Source organism: Apium graveolens, chromosome 4, assembly GCF_009905375.1.
Source record: "Apium graveolens cultivar Ventura chromosome 4, ASM990537v1, whole genome shotgun sequence".
Classification (NCBI taxonomy): Eukaryota; Viridiplantae; Streptophyta; class Magnoliopsida; order Apiales; family Apiaceae; genus Apium; species Apium graveolens.
Window position 1 is genome coordinate 2,669,363 of NC_133650.1, and position 26,733 is coordinate 2,696,095.

Consider the following 26,733-nt stretch of genomic DNA (forward strand, 5'->3'; position numbering starts at 1 on the left):
AATAGTTTTCTGCACATTGTTCAAAATCTCCTCCCAGTGGGTATTAGATGTTGTAAATACTTGAGTAAAATAATTCGTTATCAGCTGGTCTAAACCATTCGACCAGTCCGGCCAATCCCCACTGTTGTTCTGAAGACATTTGATTTGATTATTTTTTTCTAGCGCTTGCAGAAGCATGAAAAAATTTGCTGTTTTGGTCTCCGTGTTATAACCAGAGCTGTTTTGAACGCTGCCGCCAATAAATTTCCTTTTGAATCAAAACCTCATTCAGTTTATTTTGCTCATCATCATATAAACGAAGTGAATCACTATCTCTCCTTTGCTTGAGATGCTTCATTCTATGTTTACAATCCCGAATTCTTTGAGTAAAATTTCCCGTGATTTCCTTCCCCCATACTTCCAACTGTGATTGACAAGCTAAAAGTTTCTGACTATACTCAGAGTTCTTATTTGAATCCCAATAATTCAACACAATATCATTACACATTGGCTCTCGTAACCAAGCGTTTTCGAACCGAAACCTCCTAACATTTGTATTAATTATACATTTATTTATAGCCAAGAAGATAGGAGTATGATCCGAAGTCGATACCTCCATGTTGAACAGAGTCGTCTCTTTATGGATGTCTAACCATTGTTGAGTGACTAAAGCTCTGTTTAAGCGTAACTCAACCCAATCACTGGTGCCTTTAGATTTTACCCATGTAAATGAATATCCCATCAAATCCATATCAATGAGATTACAATCTATGATTGTTTCACTAAATCCCTGCACCAACCATTCCGGATATCGTCTGCCACCTCTTTTGTCTTCATGTGAAAGAATATTATTCAGATCACCAATGACACACCAGGGCAAGTTTGATTGCTGACTGAGCAAGCGTAGCAAGTTCCATGTATTCCTCCGTAATCTTCTATTGGGTTCACCATAAAAACCAGTTAATCTCCAGTTGGCACAACCTACTACCCTCACAACAACATCAATATGATTTTTTGAAAAACTTCTAATACTAACTTCTTCCTCATTTCGCCAAAGAAGAGCTATACCACCGCTTCTCCCAATCACATCAACTGAGAATGAACTTTCAAATCCAATTAAGTGTCGAACTTTTTCTACTTTTTCCTTCATACACAGAGTTTCACATAGAAAAATCACCTGGCGTTTCTTTGGGATAACCATATCCTTAAGGAACTGGACAACCCGTGGGTTCCCAAGCCCACGGCAGTTCCAAGCCAAATTACTCATAATTCTCGGCAGACCCCTTCTTTGAGGCCTGCCGCTTGCAAGTTTTTTGAATGCCCATTGTTATCAATTGTTGGATTAATTTCCTTGGTCTCGTTGGGCCTCTTTCTTTTTGGGTCATTAAAAATATATTCTGGATCCTCTTCCATCCTATTTGCATCATCCACGGGATTTGAAATATTTTTATTCTCCAAATTTCCCTCCTTTGTAACAGTCTTTCCCATATTTGTGGAACAATATCCCTTGTAATTAGGATCTTGATTTTTAGCTCCGTTTTTTCCGCTTTTACCCTCATCCATGCCTGTAGTCCTCACACCGTGTTCTTTCTCTGTCTGCTGCATTGAAAACCCTGATCTCAACCATTTAGATCCAGTTAAGTATTGTTGTCTCCTTGGTATTGCCTTCATACATGGTCCATATGGCTTCGTTAACTCATTTGCTGGAGTTTCAAATACTTTAGCACATAATTTATCAGCATGACCGAGTAATCCACAAATAAAACAGAATGTGGGAACGTGTTCGTATTTAAAGTTCACCCAGAACCATTCCCCTCCCAGTTTCTTAATTTTCATCCTCCTTTTCAAAGGTTTATCAATCTGCATTCTCACTCGTATACGCAGATAATCACGCCACACCCCTACAAAATTGTTCTTGTCTGACTCTAAAAACACCCCTATATAATTACCCACGTCCTTGCACACCCTCTCTTTCATAAATACTGGTTGAATATCATGCAACGGAACCCAGAAATCCAATTTATTTATCTGTACCAATCTTGGATTATCACCTTCCTTCAAGTGCTCAAACACAAGTTGCATTCTATCATAGGTCCACGGAGAACCTTCAATTACTCTGTTGATATCCACATCGTGGTAGAACTGAAAAAGGAAGAGATTTGGCTCTAGATTTTTAATGTAAACACCTTTACATGGCTTCCACAGAGACGCCAACGAATGCTGCATTTTCTCAAAATCTATGGATCTGTCCGATAAGAATCGCCCCACCAGACACCACCTGGTATCTATTCCTCCTTCTAGGACTTCCCCGTCTGCATACGAAATCCCTCCTCCTCCAAACTGATAGCTGCGTATTGATCTACTAATTCGTCCATAATAATGTTGAAAGATGACAAAAAACACAAACAGAAGAAACAAACTATTTAGAGAAAGGGGTTAATTATCAACTAGGTCACTTACTACGTCCAAATGTATCAAGTGACCCATTTAAAAATTTGTATCAAAAATATCATTGTATCATTAGTCGAAATTCTTAAAAGTATTATATATTGAGTTCCACACATTTTTTATGATTGATATTACATCCAAATGAAAGGTTCCGAGTTCTACTATTTTAGATAATATTGTTAGATTTTTAAAATTTTATCAACTATTTATTTTTAATTTTTTGATTGTTTTATTTGATTTACATAAAAATAAATAGTAGATAAAATTTTAAAAATCTAAAAATATTATCTAAAATACTAGAACTCAGAATCTTTTATTTGGATGTAATATCATTCATAAAAAATGTGTGAAACTCAATATATAATACTTTTAAAAATTTTGACTAACGATAGAGTGATATTTTTGATACAAATTTTCAAATGAGTGACTCATTTGAGTCCGTTTTGTAATCAGTGACTCACTTGGTATATTTGGACGTAATAAGTGAGTTAATTGATAATTAACCGTCAGAGAAAGATAACCAACCATGTCAATTGACATGAACTTTTGGGGATACACCTTATATTTTAATGAATAAGTAAACTTGTACATTTCTAATTTGCAACCACATATACATACACGTACTCATAGCTTTTGTCGTCATCACTTGAATCACTTTGTACACTTCTAACCCAGAGATGCACAAAAAGCCTACCGGACCGGGATTTATTCAGGCTTTAAAAAGCCCGTTTTTTTTTTAAAATGGATCGGGCCGGACTTTTAAAAAATCGGGCCGGGCTGGGCTTCCCCAAAAATATAAGGCCCGTTTTAGGCTCGCGGGTCGGGCCGAACCAGGCTTTATCCGGGCTTTTTATTTATATATTAAAAAAATATTTTAATATTTTATAACTCGAATTATGAGTAGTTTAAATACCAGAGAAAATAATATCTTGATATATCAGATAGAGTAGTTTAGACACCGAAATGAATAATTATTTTTAATATAATATATAAATAATCATAGATATTTTAATTGTTTATAATATTATGATATATTATTTTAAAAATCATAAAAAGTATTGTATATTTTCAAATTTTATATAAAAAATCGGTTTTTTAATCGGGTTTTTCAAAAAGCCCGGGCTTTTATCCGTGCCGATCCGGACTTTTATCCGGGCTTTTTTCGATCCGGCCTTTTATCCGAACTTTTTTTAATCTGGGCTTTTCGGGCTTCGGGTCAGACCGGATTTTTGAGAAAAAAGGAGGCCCATTTAAGGCCCGCGGTACGGGCGGAATCGGGCCGGGCTTTTTCCGGATCGGATTTTTCGGGCTTTTTTCCGGATCGGATCGGATTTCGGGTTTCGGATTTTTTGAACATCTCTATTCTAAACTACACAACACAAATATTATGCACTCTCATTTTCTTAATTAATTCTATTTTACAAACTCTTTAATCTAGTTGTTTAATTCTATATTTTTTAGTTGTTCATTATTATAATTAATAGGATAATCAGTACAAAATACCATGTTATGATACCTTTCATGTATAAAAAGAAATACAGTGCATTTATATATTTTTTATTATCCGATAATGTAATTAGAAAAATAATTATTTATTACTTTTTATTTACGTTTTTAAAATGTCCGATAACTAGCGTGCGCATTTCGAACAATAAGCAAACTTGTATACATTTCCAATTTGCAACCACATACACGTGCTCTGTTTATATATATAGCTTTTGTCGTCATTACTCGAATCACTTTGTACACTTCTAAACTACACAACACAACAAATATTATGCACTCTCAAATTTTTAATCAATTCTATTTTACAACCTCTTTAATCTCGTAATCACCGGGTATGTATTTATATTCTATTCGATCTCACTTCTGTTTAATTTCTGTTTATTTCGAATTTAATCATTTATCTATGCAATAATTAATTACGATTAATGTTTTTGTAGTTTATGTAAATGTATTGAATAGTGATAATTCTCGTGTTATAACCTAATTAACAAAGCTGATTAGGAAATTTACTAGTGAGTGTTTGAATTTGTTTGTGTTGAATTGTTGAGGTTTCGGTGTAGTTGAGGTTAGTGAAGTTTGATGAATTTGTAGAATGTGAGGTTTTGAAGCGTTGCGGTTTAGATTATTGTTCTAATTTTGTGCTAGATGTGTGGCTTGTTTGATCGGATGATTTGGTGGGATACGCGATGATTTAGTGTTTAATTGAGAGGTAGAAGTTGTTTCCGGTTGTGTGGTGCGAATGTAAGATGAGTTGTTTTTTAGGTAGAGAGAGGTAATGTGTAGATTTACTATGTGATTTTGTAGAATGTGAGGTTACGGAGGTTATTATGTAGATTTATGATTGCAATTTTGTACTGGACGTGTGGCTTGTGTGATCGGATGATTTAGTGCTTAATTGGGAGATGGAAGTTGTTTTCCGTTGTGTACGGGAAATGTAGGATGACTTGTTTTCCGATAGAAGGGATAATGTGTAGATTTAGTATGTAATTTTGTAGAATGTGAGGTTATGGAGGTTATTATGTAGATTTATGATCGCAATTTTGTGCTAGATGCGTGGCTCGTGTAATCGGACGATTTAAGAAGTGATTTGCTCATGTTTGAATTCATTCGTGTTAATTTGTTGGATTGAGTGTAGCGGAGGTTAGTGGAGTTTGATAGTTTGATGATTTTGTAGAGTGTGAGATTTCAAAGTGTTACTATGTAGATATATAATCGCAATTTTGTACTAGACGTGTGACTCGTGTGATCATATGTTTTAGTTGGATATGTGATTATTTGGCGCATAATTGAGAGGTTGAAGTTGTTTTCGGTTATGTGGTGTGAATGAATTTGTTTCTAGGCAGAGAGAAATAATATGTAGATTATTTGTGATTTTATTGAATGTGAGGTTTCAGAGTTTTGTAGATTTATATTGCAATTTTGTGCTAGATGTGTGGCTCGTGTGATTGATGATTGAACAAGTGATTTGCTCATGTTTGAATTTATTCGTGCCAAATTGTTGGATATGCAATGTAGTTGAGATCAGTGAAATTTAATAGTTTGATGATTTTGTAGAAACTGAGGTTTCAAACTGTTTATTTGTTTATTTATGATCATTATGCTAGACGTGTGACTTGTGATCAGATGTTTTAGTTTAATATGTAATGAGTGGGTGCTCGATTGTGAGGTGGAAGTTGTTTTTATTTTTGTAATATGAATGTACACAGACTTGTTTCCCGGCAGAGAACAATAATATATAAATTTACCATTTCATTTTGTAGAATGTGAGTTTTTGAAGGTTACCAAGTAGATTTGTAATCACAATTTTATGCTAGATGTGTGGCTTTTGTGATTGGATGATTTAAGGGGTGATTTTCTCGTGTTTGAATTTATTCCTGTTAAATTGTTGAGTTTTCGGGGGCAGTGGGGGTAAGTGAAATTTGATAGTTTGTGGATCTTATGGAGTGTGATGTCTTAAAGAGTTATATTTGTAATCTTAATTTTATGCTATATTATATGTGTGGCGCGTGGGAGTGGATGAGTTGGTTCGATATGCGAGATGATTTGGGCTCAATTGAGAGGCGGAAGTTGCAATTGTAATTTTATGCTAGACTCATGACCCGTGTGATCAAATGATTTAGTTTGATATGTAATATGCAATTATTTGGTGTTCAATTGAAAGGCAAAAATTGTTTCCATTTTGTTGTTTGAATGTACAATTGTTTTTTTGCGGTTAGAGAGAAATAATACATGCTACATTATTGAAAATAAATGTGACTGAAAAATCAACTTTCATAAAACATTTTTTTTGTTTTTTGTTTTGGTGAAGTCTCGGTTTGCTATGACTAATTAAATCTCTTTATGTTAATTTTTGTAATTTCTTTATTCAACAGTCAGACTCATCCACAATGGGGGACCTCAAAGAACGCCTACTGGCGCCTGGTTCTATTTCGAATCTCAGAGATGGATCTTATAGGCCGTCTGCTTCTGGTCGTCAACCTTTTCAAGGTGTGGATGTTTTAGGCCTGATGAAACGTGGACAAGGCGTTCGCTCATGGATTCGAGTTGATACGTCTGGTAACTCTCAGGTTATCGAGGTTGATAAATTTAGCATGATGCGTCGATGTGATCTCCCGGCTCGTGATCTACGTTTGCTCGATCCTTTATTTGTTTATCCTTCAACGATTCTTGGCAGAGAGAAGGCCATAGTTGTAAACTTGGAGCAGATTCGATGTATTATTACTGCTGATGAGGTTTTGCTTTTGAATTCTCTCGATAGTTATGTATTGCAGTATGTGGTGGAGCTACAACGAAAACTGACAACTAGTGGCGTAAGTGAAGTTTGGCAGCTTGAAGGCAATGAGTTTAACGAAAGGAGAGGAAATAGGAGCTTTAATAATATTTATGAGAACACATCGCCTGACTACTTGCCGTTTGAGTTTAGGGCTCTTGAAGTTGCTCTAGAGTCTGCTTGCACATTTCTGGATACCCAGGTGCATAAAATTAGGAGCATTTCCCCAGATTTTTTAATATGTTGGAAGTTATTAAATTAACTGTCATCTTCTTAACATCAGCTTAATCGCTTAGATTATAATTTCCAAGATGTGCACTAGGGTTGATCATAAGCTAGACTCTAGAACCCATAAGAGCCACTAGTGGAACCATGGCACTATATCGATTTTGCATTTTTCTGTTTGAACAAAGTTTTGTTTTTGCTGTTGATGGTATGCTATGGAAATTAGTATTCAAATATCTAAATAATGTTTTAGGCCGGGGAATTGGAGATCGAAGCTTATCCATTGTTAGATGAACTTATATCAAAGATCAGTACCTTAACCTTAGAAAAAGCTCGTCGACTCAAAAGCAGGCTTCTGGCCTTGACTCGGAGAGTCCAGAAGGTAATATTTTCTTCTACTAGTATTTGTTTCTTCCATATATTTCAACCAACTATAATTTCCTATATATGTATAATTCTGACTTCTATTCTTATAGGTCAGGGATGAGATAGAGCAGTTGATGGATGATGATGGAGATATGGCAGAAATGTATCTTACAGACAAGAAAGGACGGATGGAATCATCATCAATCTATGGTGATCAATCTTTGATGGGATTCGGATCCATCGACCCCGCATTTTCACTTTCTGCTCCAATAACACCTGTTTCTTCACCCCCTGATAGCCGAAAGCTTGAGAAAACTTTAAGCACCGGAAGGAGCAGGCATGGGAGCATGAGGAGTACGGAGAGTGGCACTGAACGGATAGAAGAGTTGGAGATGTTGTTGGAGGCATATTTTGTTGTCATCGATAGCACCCTCAACAAGCTGACATCGGTACATACTTTACAAATTGTATGAAATATATGTTTTTTCAGATAAATCGTCAATAGGACAAGAATGTTTTAACAATTAATTTGTTTGTCCTCATTCCAGCTGAAGGAATACATAGATGACACAGAAGACTTCATTAACATTCAGCTGGTATGTGCTTTTTATTGCTCCCATAAACTCCAGCTCTAATTTGATAGTTTGGGTTGTGGTATTTCTTTCTTCCATAGTCAAGTACTTTAGTAGACTAGGGTGAGCGAGGTCCATTTCTGCAGACGTTGAATAATATTTGAACTTTATCTGTCAGACAAGGACCAATAAATTTCACGGCCTAGTTCTATAGTATCTAGATTGATCACTTCACGATGTTGTGATACCTTTTTATGTCCATTTCAAAGAACACGGATGGAAGAATTCCGATTGTTATGGTAATAAACATTGTAGCATTATGCCCATATAATGTATGTGGGACGATTTCATGGCCAATTAATTTTAACTTAAATAATTATTGTGCACAGCTTACACACATCTAAAAACATGCCTGCTAGACTATTTATCAACCAAATTTGAACTATAAAATTTATTTTAACCTTAATCCAGTCGGTTACATACTTTGTGCTTGTATATTTGCTAGAGACAGTCTACTGGATGACCATTAGTTTTTTTGAATGAAACGATACGGACCCCCAATACAGCTTTCTACATTAAAGAACTAATGCTTCCCTTTGTCAACCCTGGTAATGATATGATAGATGAAATACCAGCAAAGTATCTTCAGTGATATACTCATAAATGCAATATGCTTCTGGCTGGGCCTATCATTGGAGGGTAGACTCAGTGTATCCGTACTAGATTTATTGTCCAAATCTGATTCAATTAGAATATTTTATACACCGAATAAAAATAATTATGTGGCTAGAATATGGATTGACCTCTAAATAATTCAACAAACCTTAATGTAGATGGATATAGATGAAGTAGAAAACGGTCCATATCTGTAATTTTTCAGATGGATAGTCTGGCAGCAGTTTAATATCTCCCTTACATTAGAAAATAGAAGATATTGCAATATTGGTTTGCACAAGGTGGCAGAAAAACTTTTTTTTTATCATCTCTAATCTCAAAATTATTTTCATATTGCACTTAAACTGACGAATCTGGTTTTTGCAACTTCAGGATAATGTTCGGAACCAGCTGATACAATTTGAGCTGCTACTCACTACTGCAACATTTGTTGTTGCTATCTTTGGTGTGGTTGCTGGAATATTTGGCATGAACTTCCCAATATCATTTTTTGATGTTCCTGGTGCTTTCAAGTGGGTCCTGATTATTACTGGAATCACAGGGGCTGTCATATTTTCTATTTTCTTGTGGTTTTTCAGATACAGAAGACTGATGCCGCTTTAGATGATTCTATTGGGAACTTCTTCAGAGAATCGTGCAGTTAGGTGCTTCACTACTCGAGTATGGACTAGAAATATAAGAAAGGAAAAAATAGATCGTGCAATTAGCCTGGAGCTGGATTAGGAACTGTTTAGTTGGACATAAAAGAAAGGCTGGTCCCCTTCAGGGCCTATGTTGCATGATGTTAAACATTTCATTTTGATTAGTGCAAAACTGAGGATTGTACATTGAGTTTATTTCGGAGACTCATGTTGCAATGCAAATTTAAGTATATAATGGCCATGCCCAGAGGTGTCTGTACTTTCCAAAAAGAAGTTTGTATGAAGTAGCGACTGAGGAATTTGCTTTCGTGATAATTTCCATTTAATTTAACATCAGTGATGGGCTTTTTCCCCTTTTTTGTATAGAAAGTGGTTCCACTCCTAATTGAAGCTTTATTGTGCATACTGTATTGCCCTTTTAAAACCTCTGGCAAATTTCAAATTCAATAATTTGCAAACACTAGCAAGAGGCCAGCAAAGACAAGGTTATATAATATATAAGGATTCATTAATAGCATAATTCCCCACCACTTCATAATTTGACTATTGCTTCTTATCCTCTGCATACTTGCAATTTTGTATCATTTGAACAATATGTACTACAAGAAAAACAAAGGTTATGCTTCAGCAGCAAGGAGTTCAGATAAAGGAATGGCTTTTAAATTCATAAGAAAAAGAAAAGCGAAATTATTCTGCATTAACAATCAAGTTTCTTTATCTGAGTAATCCTTTCGAACTCTGATTACAAAACAAACATCTTGAGACGAAGCTTTATCAGCTTTGCTAGTCTATCTCTTGTGGACTAACACTTTCATTGTTCTTGTTACAAAAAGAAAAAGACTGAGCCGATTCTTGTTAACAAAAGAAGAATACTGAGGCGATAAACAAGAGGGCCTCTGAGTTCGGTAGCACAATATAGTTTTCTTTTTCCTATAATCTTCAATCATTTAGGTGGAGATGAACCTGAAGAAAGTCTTGCATTTCGCGCTTTATCAGCTTTTTCAGCCTTTTCCAAATAATCTTGGTGTGACAGTTGTTTCGTGCCTGGAACAGAGACAGAAGATCAATAATTTTTTACCAAGACTTTTTTCAACGAAAACTTCTAAATAAGCGAACCAAACAATGTAAATGCAAAGTGAACTATAATATTTTATTAAAAGAAAATAAATAATTTCATCATTCCTTGACCGGTCGACCCCAAACAAAATTTAAGAATAGGATAATATGACATCATTCTCTATATCCAGGATTATAAATAAGAAAACAATCACACTAGTAATAACCAGGTAAGGATGTATGATAGATTAGTGCGATTTGAAGCTAAAGATGGCCAATCAACTTTGTAACATGAGGTGAAGTACACATCTCGTTAGAAGACCTTAAACTTGCCGTCTAGCTTCATATTATGGTTTTCTAAAGCCAGAATTCAAATAGCCATAGATACACATAGGTGATCTATTCACAGTTTTTTATTTCCAATCATCTAGCTATGATACAAGGCCAGAACATATTTTCCTACCACTTGGACCGTAAAAAATTGCACTAATTCAATCAAACAGACCCGTGTCATCTTTTAGGAGTTTCAAATCAGATCCACATAAATATAGTGCTCAAGAGAAAGAGTGTATAAAAATAAAAGAACATTGACGTGATAATTAACAAAGAATAAAGAATTTCAAAAAAATTAAAAAACATTAACGTTCTTTCTCTTACTAGCATAGTTACAACTGGGATAGAGTATCAAATAATGCTGATTTTAATATCATTCAAACAATCAAACCATTCATTTATTCGTGTCGTTTCCTTGGTACTGTATTCTGTATCTTGTGATCCTAAAATAATTTTCACTTTCAAAAGGTAAAAGCCTGCACAAAACCCTGGCTGTTTGTTAAATTTCACCAAATAAACAATACTCAAGGAATCTGGATTCCAAAAGCTAATTGCGGTAAATTTATGACAAAAAATACATCAAATCTGATTCTTTAATGCATTAGTAGTTTAGTCCTGCATAAAAAACCACCCACGGACTTGGATGAACTTCTAGACTTAAAACCCAACACATTTCTTTAATTCTGGGTAATCAATTTTACCAAATTTTGCAACAGACATATACATTTCCTAAAGTCTCCACTATGTCACAAACTAACCATAAAAAAGACTCAATTTTCTTTATAAAAAGAAAGGGTGTGATTGTTGACAAATTTCTGACAAATTCATTAAAGGCCAGCAAACATGAATACATATAATTTATTTTACATAAAAATATGGGAGTTAAAGATGAGAGCGAGAAGATGGAAATGAGGAAATATGGAAATAGTTTCTGGATTATGCTCTACCCTTTGTACAAAATCGAATTTATGATTCCCATTATCCGTGTGTCAATTTTGTATCAACACAGCAGTTTAGGATTGTTAATTGTTAGGAACCTGAATTTGGCAAAAAGAGCTGTTGTATGGCTATGCATGGACGTAAACCCTCAAAAATCATGGTGTTTATATTTAGTGATGTTTATTTCTGCCTACAGAGAAGTAGATACACAATTTATTTATTTTTATCGTAGGGAACCCACACTTAAGCAACAAGCTCTGGTTCAGAGGCATAATCATAAATTCTCCTCCCGTGGTTCAGGAGGCATAATCACAATATTTGGTTATATTCTATTCCAGTTTGACGTCATAGCTTAACAGTTTTTCCTGTATCTTCCATTTTGAAATGTTATGTCATTGCTTATGAATATTATAGCATCAAGCCCTTAATTATATAAAATAGTTGATATTTTTAAAACTCCAAGTTACAGTTTCCCTGTTCTGATTATCTATCATCTATGAACACAGACACACACAAAGACATGATTATGTAAATAATTAATAATTGCAATTCATTTTGTAGATAATACGGGATCATTCTCTATATCAAGGATTATAGATAAAAACTGATCACACTTGTAACCCTGTAAGATAGATTAGTCTAAGAAGATGCAGCGAATTGAAGCCAAAGATGGTCAATCAACCTTGTACTGTAAGGTAAAGTACACATCTAACTATAAGACCTTTAACCAATCTAGTATTCATATTATGGTTTTCTAAATCCAGAACTCAAATAGCCATAAAAGAGGTACACATAAGTGATCTATTGACAGTTTTTTATTTCCACTCAGCTAGCCGTGATACAAGGCCAGAACATATTTTCCTATCATTTGGACCGTAAAAAATCGCACTGATTCAAGCAAACAGCCGCATGTCATCTTTTTGGAGTTCCAAATCAGATCCACTTATTAACAAAGAATGAAGGATTACAAAACAAAAAAAATCATTATCCTTCTTTTTCCCTTACTAGCAAGGTTACAACTGGGATAGGGTATCAAACAACACCAATTGTGATATTATTCGAACCTTCATTTACACGCACCATGTCCATGGATTTGAATCCCGTTCTTTTGATCCTAGAATAGTTTGACTTACACAAGTTAAAAGCCCGCACAAACAGAAAAACTCTGGCTGTTTGTTACATTTCACCAAATTAACATAAACGAGGTAAATTTATGACTCAAAATACATTAAACCCGATTCTTAAATGCATTAGCACTGCATTAAAAACCACCCTAGAACTTCTATAAACTTGCTAGACTAACTCCCAACACATTTCTTTAATACTGCGCATTCGATCTCACCAAATTTTGCAACAAAAATGAACAGTTCCTAAAGTATCTACTATGTTACAAACAAACCAACCATCGAAAATACTCAAAATTTCTCCACTAAAAAAAACGAGCTTAATTATTGACAAATTTTCGACAAATTCAAAAAAGGGCCAGTAAACATGAACTGGTATAATTCATATACATAAAAATATGGGAATTAAAAATGAAATAGAGAAGATTGAAATGACCTCGATTCAAGAGATACCAAGGAACACCAAACACAACAGATATGATTGCTATGCCAGCAAACACATGTTTCTTCTCTCCACTGTATAGATAATGCTCCATTCTTCCCCTGAATCCTCCGTTTGCTGCGCTTGCCATCTCTCTCAATCTCTCTCTCTCTGATTCTCCTTCGATCTCTCTCTCTCTGAATCTCTCTCCCTCTCTCTGAATCTCTCTCTCTCTGGTTCTAAAACCCTAATTTTGATTTTACAAAATGGAGAGAGTACTAAAATTGATTGATTTGTAATAGTTGCCACGTGTTCACAATTACACCCGCGCGACTCATATGTGACTAGTCAGGCCCTGCGTCTAAAATTGTTTGAGCCCATTTGGATTACTCTATACTTACTTCATGTTTTCAGGTTTCACTGGTTTATAGACCGTGTTTTGCGCACAGATATTTCAAAAATTATTTAATAAAATAAATAAATAAATTTATAATTAAAATAGAATAATATAATTCTGAAAAATTAAGTTATTTATATAATAAGTGTATTGCATTTATATATTATGATAAATTTATTTAAGAACTACTTTCGTTACATAAGTTATTTTTATGTTATATATTTTATGAGATTATTTCTATAAATGAATCCGTCAAAATTTAAATTTTATTTCAAATTTGTATTAAAAACTTAACATAAATAACACAATTCATATTTATAATTGTATTGCAAAATTTCTATAATTAAAATGGGTCATAATAAATATATGGATCTTTTATAAATCTAATATGAATACCAAACCTAAAATTGAATAATCCACTGGGTCAAATTAAAGTTAAAAATTATATCCGAGCCAAAATATGGATACCAAACCTTAGGAAAAGGTTATCCAGCAATTTATAATATATAGATATGCGTCTGAATTGAAGTGGGTACTGAACCAAACTCATTCCTAAAATTCTTATTATTTGGAGTCACAATTTCGAAATAATTTCAATTGCGTCGTTTATACTTTTTTATCGTGTATTTTCCTATTTCGCATAATTAAATGTCAAATACAAAACTGACATATTAAAGATTTGTATAACTTCTTTTCATTTCGTTCCTGTTTTCGTATAAAAGTTTAAATTCAGCATATACAATATATAAAAGTTTGATTTAAACAATGAATTGATATTATTTAAATTAAACATAATTCATTTCAAAACTGACCAAACACATGATATCAGGAATAATTCCTCAATCTCAAATTAGCCTAACCCGATTTCTTATTCAAAATTTATACCGTTTTCTGAATCAAACGAACCTTAAGTAATATCTTCGAGAAATTCATGTATGAATGAACAATTCCAATTCAACCTAAACTTATTTACTTGGAGAAACCTAAAAACTCCAACATAATTCTACTACACTATTTGGGAAAATTTTTTATGATATACAATTAAACCTCGTTAATAATAAAAAAAATAATAATCTCGCTAAAATAATAGTTTTTTCCGGTCCCGACATAATGGATACAGTTTATTTTTATCCCCGGTAAAGTAATAAACTCGCTAAAGTAATATTTTTTTTTAGTCCCGACCATATTACTTTTAAAGAGGTTTACTGTACTATTATTCTTTTAAAACGCGATATAATATATCATAAAAAAATCGATTATCTAACAATATTTTATTTTTTTAATTTTCCCATAAACATAGGGCTTTACTAGCACAAGATAACGAAGTAGCTAGAGTGAAAGTCCGTTACATTAACCCTGTGTACGGAAACTTTTTTTTGAGAGAAAAGAAAAAAAATATAAAAAATAGATTTCTTAATCTCGTTCCTAAACAACTTTTATAAAATAAAGAAAAAAAAAATTACAAATTTGAAAAGAAATTTTCTTTATTTTTGTCTCCAAATTTTTTTTCCATTTTTAAATATAAAAAAAAATTAATGATTTTCTATTCTTTTATTTTCTATCCTAAATTCGGGACTGACACACACCCAAATCACCCCCAATTCATTAAATCCCTAAGTCTTCATTTCCCCCAATTCACACAATCATTCACAATGCACCTCCCTAAACCCTAATTTCACCATGAATTTACCCGACTCCGACCCGAACCCGCTCCGCCCGGTTCTCGCTCCCGCCGGCAACACAACCAAACCGGTCACCAAACAACTCCTCAAGGGCAAAAAATCGCCGACATTGTCGCCGGCGGCACGTGATTCGAAGCTAATGCCTTCGATTTTGAGGAAGCAGCAGCGATTAGGAGGAGGTGATAAGGTGTTTAAGTGTAGTGTGTCGATGAATGCGTCGTGCTCGTCGGATGCCTCGTCTGATTCGACGACTAGTCGAGCTTCTACTGGGAGGATTTTGAGGAGAAGTGTGCCTAATTTGAGGAGGTTATCAGCTCCGAAGCTCGATGGAGGCAATGTCGAGGGTTTGGGAGTGGAGACGAAGAAACGGTGTGCTTGGGTTACTTCAAATGCTGGTATAATGCTAATCATAACACCTTTGTTGTTTGACGTTTGTTTGTTAAATTTATGTTTTGACGTAATGTAATATGCTAAGGTTACTTTGAATGCTGGTAATATGTTGCTAATCGTTAGACTTTTTTGTTTGTTTATGTTTTTGCGTAATGTAGTTATGTGCCGTGTTTGGGCTACTTTGAATGCTGGTATGATGGTGTAATTGTTACGCCTTTTTTGTTTGTTTGTTGGATTTATGTTTTTGCGAAATGTAGTTATGTGCCTTGACTGATGTTTGTTGGACTAATTATTATTATTTTTGTAGTGTATGTGGCGGTAGTGTTTTGGTATGTACACGTATAATACTAGCTTGTAAGACATTGTACGGAAATTGCAGCGGGGGTGAATGTATTGCTTATTTTGTTTGATTCTGTTCTTAGCTTGTAATTGCAAAGGGAATTTATTTGTAAAGTTGTAGCAGACAAATGGAGTGGTACTTATGAATTTTAGTGTGCGTAATTTTCTAGTGAACGCTCTACACTGGAGAGCAATTAAGGTTTACAACTTTCTTCGGACAAAGAAGTTTCCCAATTGTTATACTATCTGGTCCTTGAATATAAGTAGTGGCCGGGTTGTTTTTGAGGAACGTGAATAAAGAATTAATATATGTATTAATAATTAGTTTATATATGTTAAGTGTAGAGATAAGTAATGTATTTATTTATTTGTTTAATATGTGGGATTAGAAGTTTATTAATTAAGTAGTTTATTTACAATAAAGCTCAATTGTTTTACGGGTCTTAGTCCATTAGGCTTCATACTAGGTTTTATAGTCTATAAAAGTGATGTAATCCCCCACATTATTACGAAGTAATGATTATACAATTTTCTTGGGAATAATATTGATTTACTCTTGCGAATCATATAATTATTATTGCTTTAATCACTGTTTTCATATTTCTTCCTGCATCAGTTATGCTTTACCCTTTTTTGAATATCAAATGTATCATTTATGATTCCCGTTGTAGTCTCATCCACTTTAAAATCTGTGCATGAATTTTGGATTAACGTAATAGTTGGGATTGTTTTTTTTTTGCTAAATGGTAGTTGGGATTGTTAATTGTTAGGAACCTGAATTTGGCAAAACGAACTGTTGTATGGCTATGCATGGACGTAAATAGTAAAATAGGTAAACCCTGAAAATCTATGATGTTTAGATTTAATGATGTATTATTTCTGTCTACAGCAAAGTAGATACACAACACTTCTTTTGTATCCCATTCCAGTTTTAGCTCATACACAACTAAGATAGCTTAACAGGTTTTCCTGTTTTTCCCAAATTGACGTGTTATGTCATTGCTTATGCAAATATTATAGCTGGCTGTGATTGAATCGTGGAAGTCTGCACTCTACAACCTGAACCTGGCAATCTTTTCGGAGAGTGCCTGATCAATGCTCTTGAGATTGCATTTCTAAATAAAATTGTAAAGAGTCATTAGTTTGTATGTTATGACCTTTGTGCGTGCCTTGATAGATATAAGTGCAATCACTACATGTATAACGAGGCCAGGGTGTTTATTATTATAATAAAGAGGCCATTTGAGCTACTTTTAGAATATATTCCGCCTGTCTCTTTTTATACATCCTGCATACGCATCAGCTTACAGCTAGATGTATCTATTTTGTCAGGAGTTTGTAAAGTTCCACTTTCAGACTTCCTCCCTTTTGGCAATGCAGATTAGTCCTTGTGAGAAATAGACTGTGTCAGAGTCATCATAAATAATTTTGATGGAAGCTTCAATATTTTACAAAACTTATTTCAGTTGTTTGTTTTTATTTAAAGTACTATAAATCTATGATAGACAGGTTCAGTGATTCCATACACGTGCAGACTCTGGCAGTAGGTTTCCATTCGAAATCTGGCATACATAGTTCATGTCCTTTTGTTCGCACATGCTTATCTGTTACTTTGTTTGGGGCAACTCTTGTGTCTTTTAGATCTTTTATCTTATCAGCACAGCTTTGTCGTTCTATGTTTTTATGCCGTATGTTTAGTTGTATATCAATCTGCCATTAATTCTATCAAATAGCACAGGTGTCTTATGTTTCTCTAATATATGTTTGTTCGCCACACTATTTTTTTAGAAGTGCATTTATGAAAGCTTCTTAGTACTGCGAATATGTTCACTAATTTTTTATGAGGCTTGCACACACTTCCATGAATTAGGTAAATTTGTAATTCCGGAAATTAGGGAAATTTTCTGGTGTCATCTTATGACATGTCTTAGCATTATGTCTCTTCATAATGCTGTCTTTTTTGATATTATTAACTTAGTATTCTAATCGAAACTCCATGAATATCTGATTTTTTCCACCAAGCATTTATTTCTGATTAGGATTTGGTTTTATTGTTTGTTTTGGGATGAACAGCCATTTACTACCTTCTTTTATATTATATATGTGTATATATATATTTATCTGTGTGTATGTCCTATTCCCGCCGATCTTAATACTGTTTTTTATTCCTTAGATCCTTGTTATGTTGCTTTCCATGACGAAGAATGGGGGGTTCCAGTTCACGATGACAGGTATATGATAAATAGTATAATGTTTTAAGTCCACCCTTTTGTTTCTAATTTACAATCTTTAAGTAAAATCACAGTCTTCATTTGTATTTCTTTCATAGTCTGCATCTTAATGATGTCGGCGTCTTATAGGAAGCTTTTTGAACTGCTGAGCTTGTCAACTGCTTTGGCAGAACTTACCTGGCCTGCCATTCTCAATAGAAGGCATATGTTTAGGTAAATGTGTGCAATAGTGCTTGCGTCGAGTTTTCGACATTCAAAATTGTTTTGTGATAGCAGTTCAACAGTAACCTTTCTTACCTCAAATGAGATGCACCTGTCTGCAGGGACGTCTTTCAGGATTTTGACCCTGTTGAAGTTGCTAAATTAAATGAGAAGAAAATCACGGCAGTAGGAAGCTCAGCCACATCTCTTCTCTCCGAGTTGAAGCTAAGAGTAATCATTGAAAATGCACGTCAAATGTGCAAGGTATGTACTGAAAGTAAAACCCTATTTTTTCTACCGAGGTTAAATTTTTTGATTTTATTCTATTCTTAAATTAGGAAGTAACTTCAATGAATATAGATGCACACTTGGACTTGTGGATCATCGCGTGTTCTTGTTTTGGCCTTTTTTGTCATTTTTTTCATGACACGTAATAGATTTGGTAAAGGCAGCCCGTAAAGCCTCAAGTCGTTATCGATTCCTCTAGTAATTATGCAATTGGGATGATCTGTGTTTGTAATAGAAATGAATTGTAAATTGAAGGTTGCCTAGATATGCTGTGATGTGATCAAGACACTATCGCATATTTACTATTGATTTATTTAATCAACTGATATAGACAGTTTTATACTAGGTCCATACTGTTTTACATGGTTTTCTTCTATTACAACTAAGCGTTCGTAAATATAACTAATCAAATTTTAAATGGTTTTAATAACATCCAGGAGAATTGAAATGTTGCAATTACAACAGATAATGTCACTACTTAATACCAATATGTTCTTGCACTGCATTCATCTGCATGTAAATAATAGTATTATTTGACGAGCACATTCCAGAAACCCTATTAATTGCATTTAAATGTGTGGTATATATTAATTACCAACCTTATATGTTACCTTGTTATGTTGATGCAGGTAATTGTAGAGACCGGATCTTTTGATAAATATATATGGGGCTTTGTGAACCATAAACCTACAGTTGGTCACTTCCGCTATCCCAGGCAAGTTCCCATTAAAACATCAAAAGCCGATGTGATAAGCAAAGACCTGGTAAAAAGAGGGTTCCAAGGTGTGGGTCCTACAGTGGTGTACTCGTTCATGCAAGTGGCTGGGATAACAAATGACCATCTAATCAGTTGCTTCAGATTCCAGGAGTGCATAGCTGCAGAATGCGCAAGAGAGAAAGGTGACAGCTTCAAGGATAAATCTGAAGGGAACCGGACAGAAGATGAAATGGACCTAGGTGTAACAGGATATATCGATAGCTTGAGTTTATCGCAGGATTAGGTAATTATTTTCCGGAGAGATATAGTCAAGACCATGAAACGCTAGTTGCATGGAAAATGTTTGTGTACAAATAGTGATAATGAATTGTTTTGCTTAGTGCACTGTAGATTTAAAGATAGAAGTTGACATGCTAACAATGTCGATATCTTAGGTGCCCATAAAGAGAGTCATTCTTGATTAGTAAAAAGAAAATAGTCATTCTTGTGCTATAATTAGATTATTACGATTTTGAAAACAAATGAGTTTTATCTGTTCTGTGTAAGAATTGTTCTTGAAACTCATCATATGTTTCTCACCCTCTTGCCCCCATCAAGAGCTTCCTCTTGGGACATGCCAAGATTATGCCAATTTCAAAATTGAAATGCTAGGCTGAGCCTGCCTCTTGGTTCATTGGAAAGTATGACAATATAGGCTCTCCATAAATGAATATTCGATAATGCAGATAAACGAACAATAATATGTTACTTATATTATCCGGTTGCAGTAGAGGGATGCTTGCATCAGGTGTATGTAAACTAATAATTTTGGACAGGATACGAAATGACACGAAAATTTAGTATATGTGTTTATCTTTTTTGTACACGACATGAAAATATACGAATATAAAAGTCGCGATCGAGATACAAGATCTTTGCAAGGTCTAAGCTACCTAAGATACTATCAAATAGGATAGTACAGGCTACTTTGCCATATATTAAACTCACCTATTCTATCAAATAGGATAGGCTCTAAGATACTATGAAAAAAAATATTACAGGCTCTAAGCTATAAGCTAGTATGTGCATTCAAACACACATTTTCTTTATTTTATTTTAACTTTCTCTCCCAACTTCAACCTATTTTATAGGATAAATTAATTTTTATAGGATTTTTTTTATGAATGTATTCTTCGGGTGTTCTCTTTTCTAACCTTAATATTTTTATTTTTCGGAAACATCTCCAGTCTTTACACACCTTTCAATTAGACGATAGACTATGAAATAAGCCCTTTCTTTTGAATATTTTATTTAAATACAGTTTATTTTTACATAATTGGTCGTGGCAAAAAACAATGACTAATTTAATCCAAAATTTGTTGATTTTAACTCCAATAACGGAACGTGGTTAAACATCTGTCTATGGAACTCTTACAAATGATGCAAAGCAATGTTGAGCAAGTACACTACTTCAAGTCATGAAAATAGTAAAATTGAATAAAACTGCAATGACTCCTTAAATCAATAGAAATCTCCACGAAAATGATAAATTATTCCTTAAATAAGCAAATAATATTTAAATCAAGTTTACTAAGTCGAACATTCTCCAATTTTCATTACATGTGATCAGGCCGAATACTCCATTGTTCAACTCATCAACTCCATAATTTTCACTACATGTGATCAGGCCTAATAAAGTTTACTAAGTCGAACATTCTCCAATTTTAATGAAGAAACGAGCATAGGACTGCAGAAAATTCACAATCTGTCCAGGAGTTCTGCAGCAGGATTTTGACATGGCAAACTCTGAAACTTGAAATGAGTCTAACCTGTCGATGGAGTTACCAGTGGTAGAAACGATTGGGCCACCTGAAGCAACAAATGAGTTTATGTAATAAAACACAACAATTGATATTAGCTAAAACTTGCAAACTTTGTACATAAATCAAAACAATATGAAAAAAATTAACCTATTAATTTCGTTCGGTGCCACCTCAGCAACCAACAACTTCAGATGTCTTGGGCTAACACTATCTGTTCTTATTACAACAATCTCAACTATTTCTCTGACGTGATCCATAATTATCTCAAAAAACTGTTTGCAATAAGAGAAGGGAGAAAAGAAGTAATGTCAAAATATCTGGGTTTAAGTGAATAAACAGTACTCACATTTTCTCCCATGCAGAAAATGACATATGATCTATGTATAATAAGCATGGGCAGCAATTCCTTAAAATTACCAAAAGATGCAAAATTACAAGTAAATAAGATTTGAGATAATTGCATTTTGCATCCCTTAAATTTGGCCAAAACCTAATTTTGTATACCTATTTTCATAAATTGCAGTTTGCATCCTCCTATAATGAAATCTGCTTCGACATGCACCCTTTTTACCAAATTTTTTAGCCTTAATCGATGTCTTCAACAATATATCTCATCTTTTCTCTTCAATAATAGATTATATATGTTATTGAAGACAATAATTTGGGCAAAAAAGTTTGACAAAATTTGACAAAAAGGTTGGAACTTGAAACGGATTTCAAAGTATGGGGATCCAAAATGCAATTTATGAAAATAGGTATATAAAATTGAGTTTTGACCAAATTTAAGGGGTGCAAAATGCAATTATCTCAAAAGATTTCCAAATAAAACAAATTATGCAAAAAAGAACTATAATAGAAATACACCAGTTCACACTAAGGAACTACTAAAATGTTTAATAACAAAACAACAACCAACAATATTCTATACACTAACACAAATCCTTGCTTCCTAGATTTCAACTCATCACAAAAACTTAATATTTGTGAGCTCCTAGACTTTTATGTGTTAAAAGGCAAACAACAAACCATGAGCATTTTTCATACTTGATATGTAAAAAGTTTTAACAAAATAAACTAAGATTTGGTTTCCGTAAATAGGAATCAAGGCAATTCCATGAAGTGAGTGCAAGTCATTATTTAAAAGAGCTTCCTTGGTCATAGTTGAAAACAAGTATGATACAGGTAATTGACCAAATAAGTTGAATTGTACAACGACGACTTATAAACTGGATGGTTAAAGAAGATACAGGCTTTCAGGCTATGTTACCCGGACTCGGGTATGGGTGTCGGACACAGGTTCGTATCCAAGTGTCGGACTCGGAAATATTCTGAAAAATTACATGTTTTTGGCCTAAAATAAGTGTCCAAGTGTCCATACCCATGTCCGAATGTCGAGTGTCCAACACGGGTACTTGAAGCAAAATGAAGAGTCGGGGTAACTAAGCTTTCAGGATATCAGACCAAAAGAATTATAACAAAGCTATGAGATCAGGACTGTAAATTTCCATTTCAGAAAATCTAGGTTAAAAAATGAGGTGTGAATCATAGACAAGTGTTTAGGCACCACCACTATAGATAAATCATAGTACAAAATATAATCCAAATATCATATAACAAAGCTATATACCTCCAAGAAACTCTCGACTGTTTTGCCCGCACATTGAATAATGACATCATTAAAACACACCCCGGAAATATCAGCAGACAAACCTGGTATAACCTGCACAAGGTTGACAGACGAAGTACAGAGAAGTGTCTGATTAAGTAGCCCAGCTTATATAAATAAAACAAATTTCAGTAACAAAAACTAAAACTTTATGCCTATTGGCATCACCACATGACCACAACGCCACATTACAATTCTATATCAATGAAAAGAATACTACATCATCATACAATTTTTTAAAACCAGACTTGTGCAAAACCGCCACAATATCAAAAAGTCTTGAGAATTCAACTAGAGAACTTCAACATTTCTTATGACTGTGTTAATATATTAAAATCCAATCAAGAAAGTTGAGAATACACCATTAATATAATCACTACTCCACAGAAATTACCTTCTCCACTATTAACTCCTCTAGAAACATGAGGAAACTTTAGAAAGATGTTCTCTAACAGGCCAAGATCAGGTGTTGCATATAGATTGGTGGCTTCCATTCCAAGCGAAGGCCGGGAGTATTTCCTATAGCAAGTAAATATTTACTATGATAAGGCAGACATGCCATAACAAAAAAAACATAATGAGTCTAGCAACAAGTCACATGATTCCACTAAGTCTAATTCATTACTAATGCAGAGTCTACACCAATAACAGATTTTTTTGAGGAATCTTCTAGATATTTTTTATTCTATCAGAAATTAGCATTTTCTAGAGTTTATAATTAATGAGTATTGGGAATGTGTTCTGGGGAATTGCTAAAGTCTTATTAATATTCAAAGTACCAGAAGTTTCTGGAGTTAATAGTCAATGATCTGCCGGGAACTATATATATCACAGCCCTGTAACCTGCCAAGGTACTGATCAATAATTTTTTCCTTAAAATTATCTAGCAATTATGAAACTTAACTGTGTTTAATCCTTATAATCAGTTTCTCCTTCAAATCGTATTCTCTACTGCTTACTTGGGTGCATCAATTTCATAATTATACTCGTAAATAATTGTACAAGTAAGTTCACCACAGTAACAGTCAAATTCATAAATTGAGTAAAATACGATTGATAAATGTAAAAAATTAATATTAAATATAAACTATAGTTGCTCTATACCCAAATTTTTTGTAGTATTCCCACCATTTGCGAGCTATGTTTATAGGAGTAAATTGAGTTGAATCAATATTATAGTGACTAACGCCGATCACTTCTCCACAAACATTTACCATCGGAGCTCCATCACCACACTACAGTCAAAGTGCCAAAGCAGATAGTTAAATTATCACCAATGAGTTGTCTAGAACGAGAATAACATAATCTCATTATCATCACTTAACATTAATCAGAAGAGCAAAAGAGAGATAGAGGTACCCTTTTAATTGCGCAACTAGTTGTGGAAAGTTCTTTGCATTCATATTGAGTTCGTTCAAGCCTGAAATGAATTTAACAAACCAAGTACAAGTAATTAGCATGACAAACCAAGTACAGGTAATTAGCATGATGCTGCTTTAGTTTTACCACTAATATACACTCAATTTTTAGACAAGAGAAAAATCAAATATGTTAATGTTATATCACAAGAAGTGGGGTTGGAGAATGCTATGGACATGTATGAAACTGAAAGCTCCTTACAGATAGTAACCGGGGGCAGCCATTAGAATAAATGGCGGATCAAAATACCGGCCTACAACAATAACCCGATCCCCGGGAGTAAGCTTGGATGACTTTGAATGTGGCTTGAGCAATGGTTGACTTGGAGTAAGCTTAGACGAGTCTGAATGTGGTTTGAGTGATGGCTGAGTTGCAAAAACATCCATACAGTCATTTACATGCGCCAATGTTGCAGGTTCATAAAAAGTTCCTGTGCGGAAACTTAGGATGGCAAGATTGAAGTGGAAATCATATGCACAAACTTCTCCAACAAATGATTTACCATTACAAGAGTGCATGCAAACCTGCAACAACAAAAAACTCAACATAACTATATTCTATTTCTCGATACACACATCATAATATCATCTTCGATTGATAAATATCATAGCTTGAAGAACATAGACATTCTAGAAATTTAACTAAAAGCCTGGGGACCAAACACGTGCTTGAGAACCAACTTGATAAAATTTAAGCAAGGGAATGAAATCTGAAACATTGAATGAACATATGCGGTTCCCATGGTTAACCTTGAGATGATTAGCTACCACATTTTCCTCTTCGGCGATCTTCCCGCCCGTATATTCAAGAGGAATCGGAGGACGCCTAATCAAGTTGGCTGATGTCAAGACCAAGGTCTTATTATGGTGGCTCTCAATGATGGTGCCACAGCCCCGGATGATATCTTTTGTTCCTACGCAACATAGACTAATTTAGAAAAGAAAGCAAAAAAATACAATTACAAATAAAGATTAAATGAAAAGTCAATACCACAAAAGCATTCAATGGCAGCAACAGCACGGTCAACCTTCAGAGCAGCATATTTTGTGGTTTTATCCGGAAACTCATCCTCACCATTTGCATTTTTGAATTTTGGCTGCTTCGAAGAGAATTCATACTTGTACCTCATTTCGCTTGCAGCTAGCAAATTGTACATAAATATTATTTATCCAGCTAAATAAACACTAACTATACTATTTTGGAGTCTAGTTTACACGCCTATATCCATCTATTGACACGATTTTTTTATTTAATACTAATAATTTTATGGACTCCTTCATAAATTATTTGTACACTATGAGCCGTCTGCATCAACCACATACCTCCATTTACTATTATTCATCTAAAATTATTACCTTTTTAATAAATATTAGGTATCATCTATACCAAAACTATAATAACCGGAATGGGATAAATATGTAGTTTGATTAACCTCTCATTTTGGTTATCCCTCGTCACAACCGTTAGATCTTCCTCATCAAGTAATCAGAACCTTTAGAACTAAATACAAAAAACATAAACAACCCCACAACGACATATTAAATCAAATATTTATATTATTATTTCTGAAATTACAAACAAAGATACATGGTTCAAATTTTATCAGCAACATTAATTTATATTATTTAATTTTTATTAAAAATCATACGCACATTCAGATTAAGACTGTAATTATGTATTAATTATTTTTTAATATTTAATTACTTATATAAAAAATAATAAAATATGAAAAATAAATTATTATATCCCTCGTCACAACCATTAGATTTTCCTTATCAAGTGACCCGAACCGTAAGATGTAGATTCGAAAAACAAAAAAGATCAAAGGTACTAGGTTCGAATCCCCATGATGATATATTAAATCATACATTTAAATGATTATTTCTTAAATTGCAAGGTTTAAATCCCAACCACATATTAAGTCCTTATTTCTGAAATTACAAATAAAGATATATGGTTCAAATCTCTTCGACCACATTAATTTATATTATTTAATCTTCATCACAAATCATACACACACGGAAATCAGAATAAGATTGTAACTATATATTAATTATTTTTTAAAATTTAATTACTTATATATCAAAATTATATATAATAATAATATAAAAATAAATTATTATTAAAAGGCCCGTGCATCGCACGGATAGTATTTTTTATAACTAGAAAAAAGTTAAAAATATATTTTTCGGAAATTGCGAATGTAGTCAAACTGAACAAATAATTTGGGCCGAAAGATAGACTCACAATCGCTTGTGTCATCCAGCTCTTCCCCAGGGTTTAAGGTTTCTTCAGGAGGTCCGTACATGGTATCTTTCTTTTCTGCAATTCAAAACAGCAATCTATATGAGCAAGCAAAACAGCTCAAAACATAACATCAAAATCATAACTTTTAATGACGTTAGAATAAGAATGTTAGGGTTCTTGATTTTCATATGGATCAAAACAATTTTTAATGTGATAGTGATATCCAAATTTAAAATCCAAGTAGTTAAACTGAAACTTGAATTACCTGTAACATTCATATAACACCAATTTTACAAAT

At 33.8% G+C, this 26,733-nt stretch overlaps 5 protein-coding genes across 7 annotated transcripts; 2 read left to right on the top strand and 3 right to left on the bottom strand.

Moving 5' to 3' along the window:
* Positions 1-205: 205 nt before the first annotated feature.
* On the bottom strand, positions 206-1,246 carry LOC141717203 (uncharacterized). Its single transcript, XM_074519300.1, has one exon. The coding sequence runs from the start codon at positions 1,244-1,246 to the stop codon at positions 206-208; it is 1,041 nt and encodes a 346-aa protein (XP_074375401.1).
* Positions 1,247-4,112: 2,866 nt separating this feature from the next.
* Positions 4,113-9,534, top strand: LOC141717460 (magnesium transporter MRS2-1-like). Of its 3 annotated transcripts, none has more exons than XM_074519533.1 (6): positions 4,114-4,265; positions 6,306-6,905; positions 7,182-7,310; positions 7,405-7,743; positions 7,843-7,890; positions 8,914-9,534. In XM_074519533.1, the coding sequence occupies exons 2-6, from the start codon at positions 6,321-6,323 to the stop codon at positions 9,142-9,144; spliced, it is 1,332 nt and encodes a 443-aa protein (XP_074375634.1). In that variant the 5' UTR covers positions 4,114-4,265; positions 6,306-6,320; the 3' UTR covers positions 9,145-9,534. The 3 variants fall into 3 exon arrangements, with proteins under 3 accessions (XP_074375636.1, XP_074375634.1, XP_074375635.1); XM_074519534.1 differs by lacking the exon at positions 4,114-4,265 and adding an exon at positions 4,401-6,008; XM_074519535.1 differs by lacking the exon at positions 7,182-7,310 and having other exon boundaries at positions 4,113-4,265.
* A 292-nt stretch (positions 9,535-9,826) lies between these two features.
* Positions 9,827-13,435, bottom strand: LOC141717461 (uncharacterized). The gene is made up of 2 exons (XM_074519536.1): positions 13,071-13,435; positions 9,827-10,226 (listed from the first exon to the last, which is right to left on the bottom strand). Exons 1-2 carry the CDS (start codon positions 13,204-13,206, stop codon positions 10,126-10,128), a joined length of 237 nt encoding a protein of 78 aa, XP_074375637.1. The 5' UTR covers positions 13,207-13,435; the 3' UTR covers positions 9,827-10,125.
* A 1,604-nt stretch (positions 13,436-15,039) lies between these two features.
* LOC141717462 (uncharacterized) lies at positions 15,040-19,829 on the top strand. Its single transcript, XM_074519537.1, has 5 exons — positions 15,040-15,529; positions 18,037-18,094; positions 18,224-18,307; positions 18,418-18,559; positions 19,213-19,829. Exons 1-5 carry the CDS (start codon positions 15,133-15,135, stop codon positions 19,582-19,584), a joined length of 1,053 nt encoding a protein of 350 aa, XP_074375638.1. The 5' UTR covers positions 15,040-15,132; the 3' UTR covers positions 19,585-19,829.
* Positions 19,830-20,835: 1,006 nt separating this feature from the next.
* On the bottom strand, positions 20,836-26,713 carry LOC141717209 (uncharacterized). Its single transcript, XM_074519304.1, has 11 exons — positions 26,701-26,713; positions 26,436-26,510; positions 25,179-25,328; positions 24,938-25,101; positions 24,390-24,712; positions 24,129-24,189; positions 23,874-24,004; positions 23,164-23,288; positions 22,731-22,823; positions 21,251-21,375; positions 20,836-21,149 (listed from the first exon to the last, which is right to left on the bottom strand). Exons 1-9 carry the CDS (start codon positions 26,711-26,713, stop codon positions 22,801-22,803), a joined length of 1,065 nt encoding a protein of 354 aa, XP_074375405.1. The 3' UTR covers positions 20,836-21,149; positions 21,251-21,375; positions 22,731-22,800.
* Between the last annotated feature and the right edge of the window lie 20 nt (positions 26,714-26,733).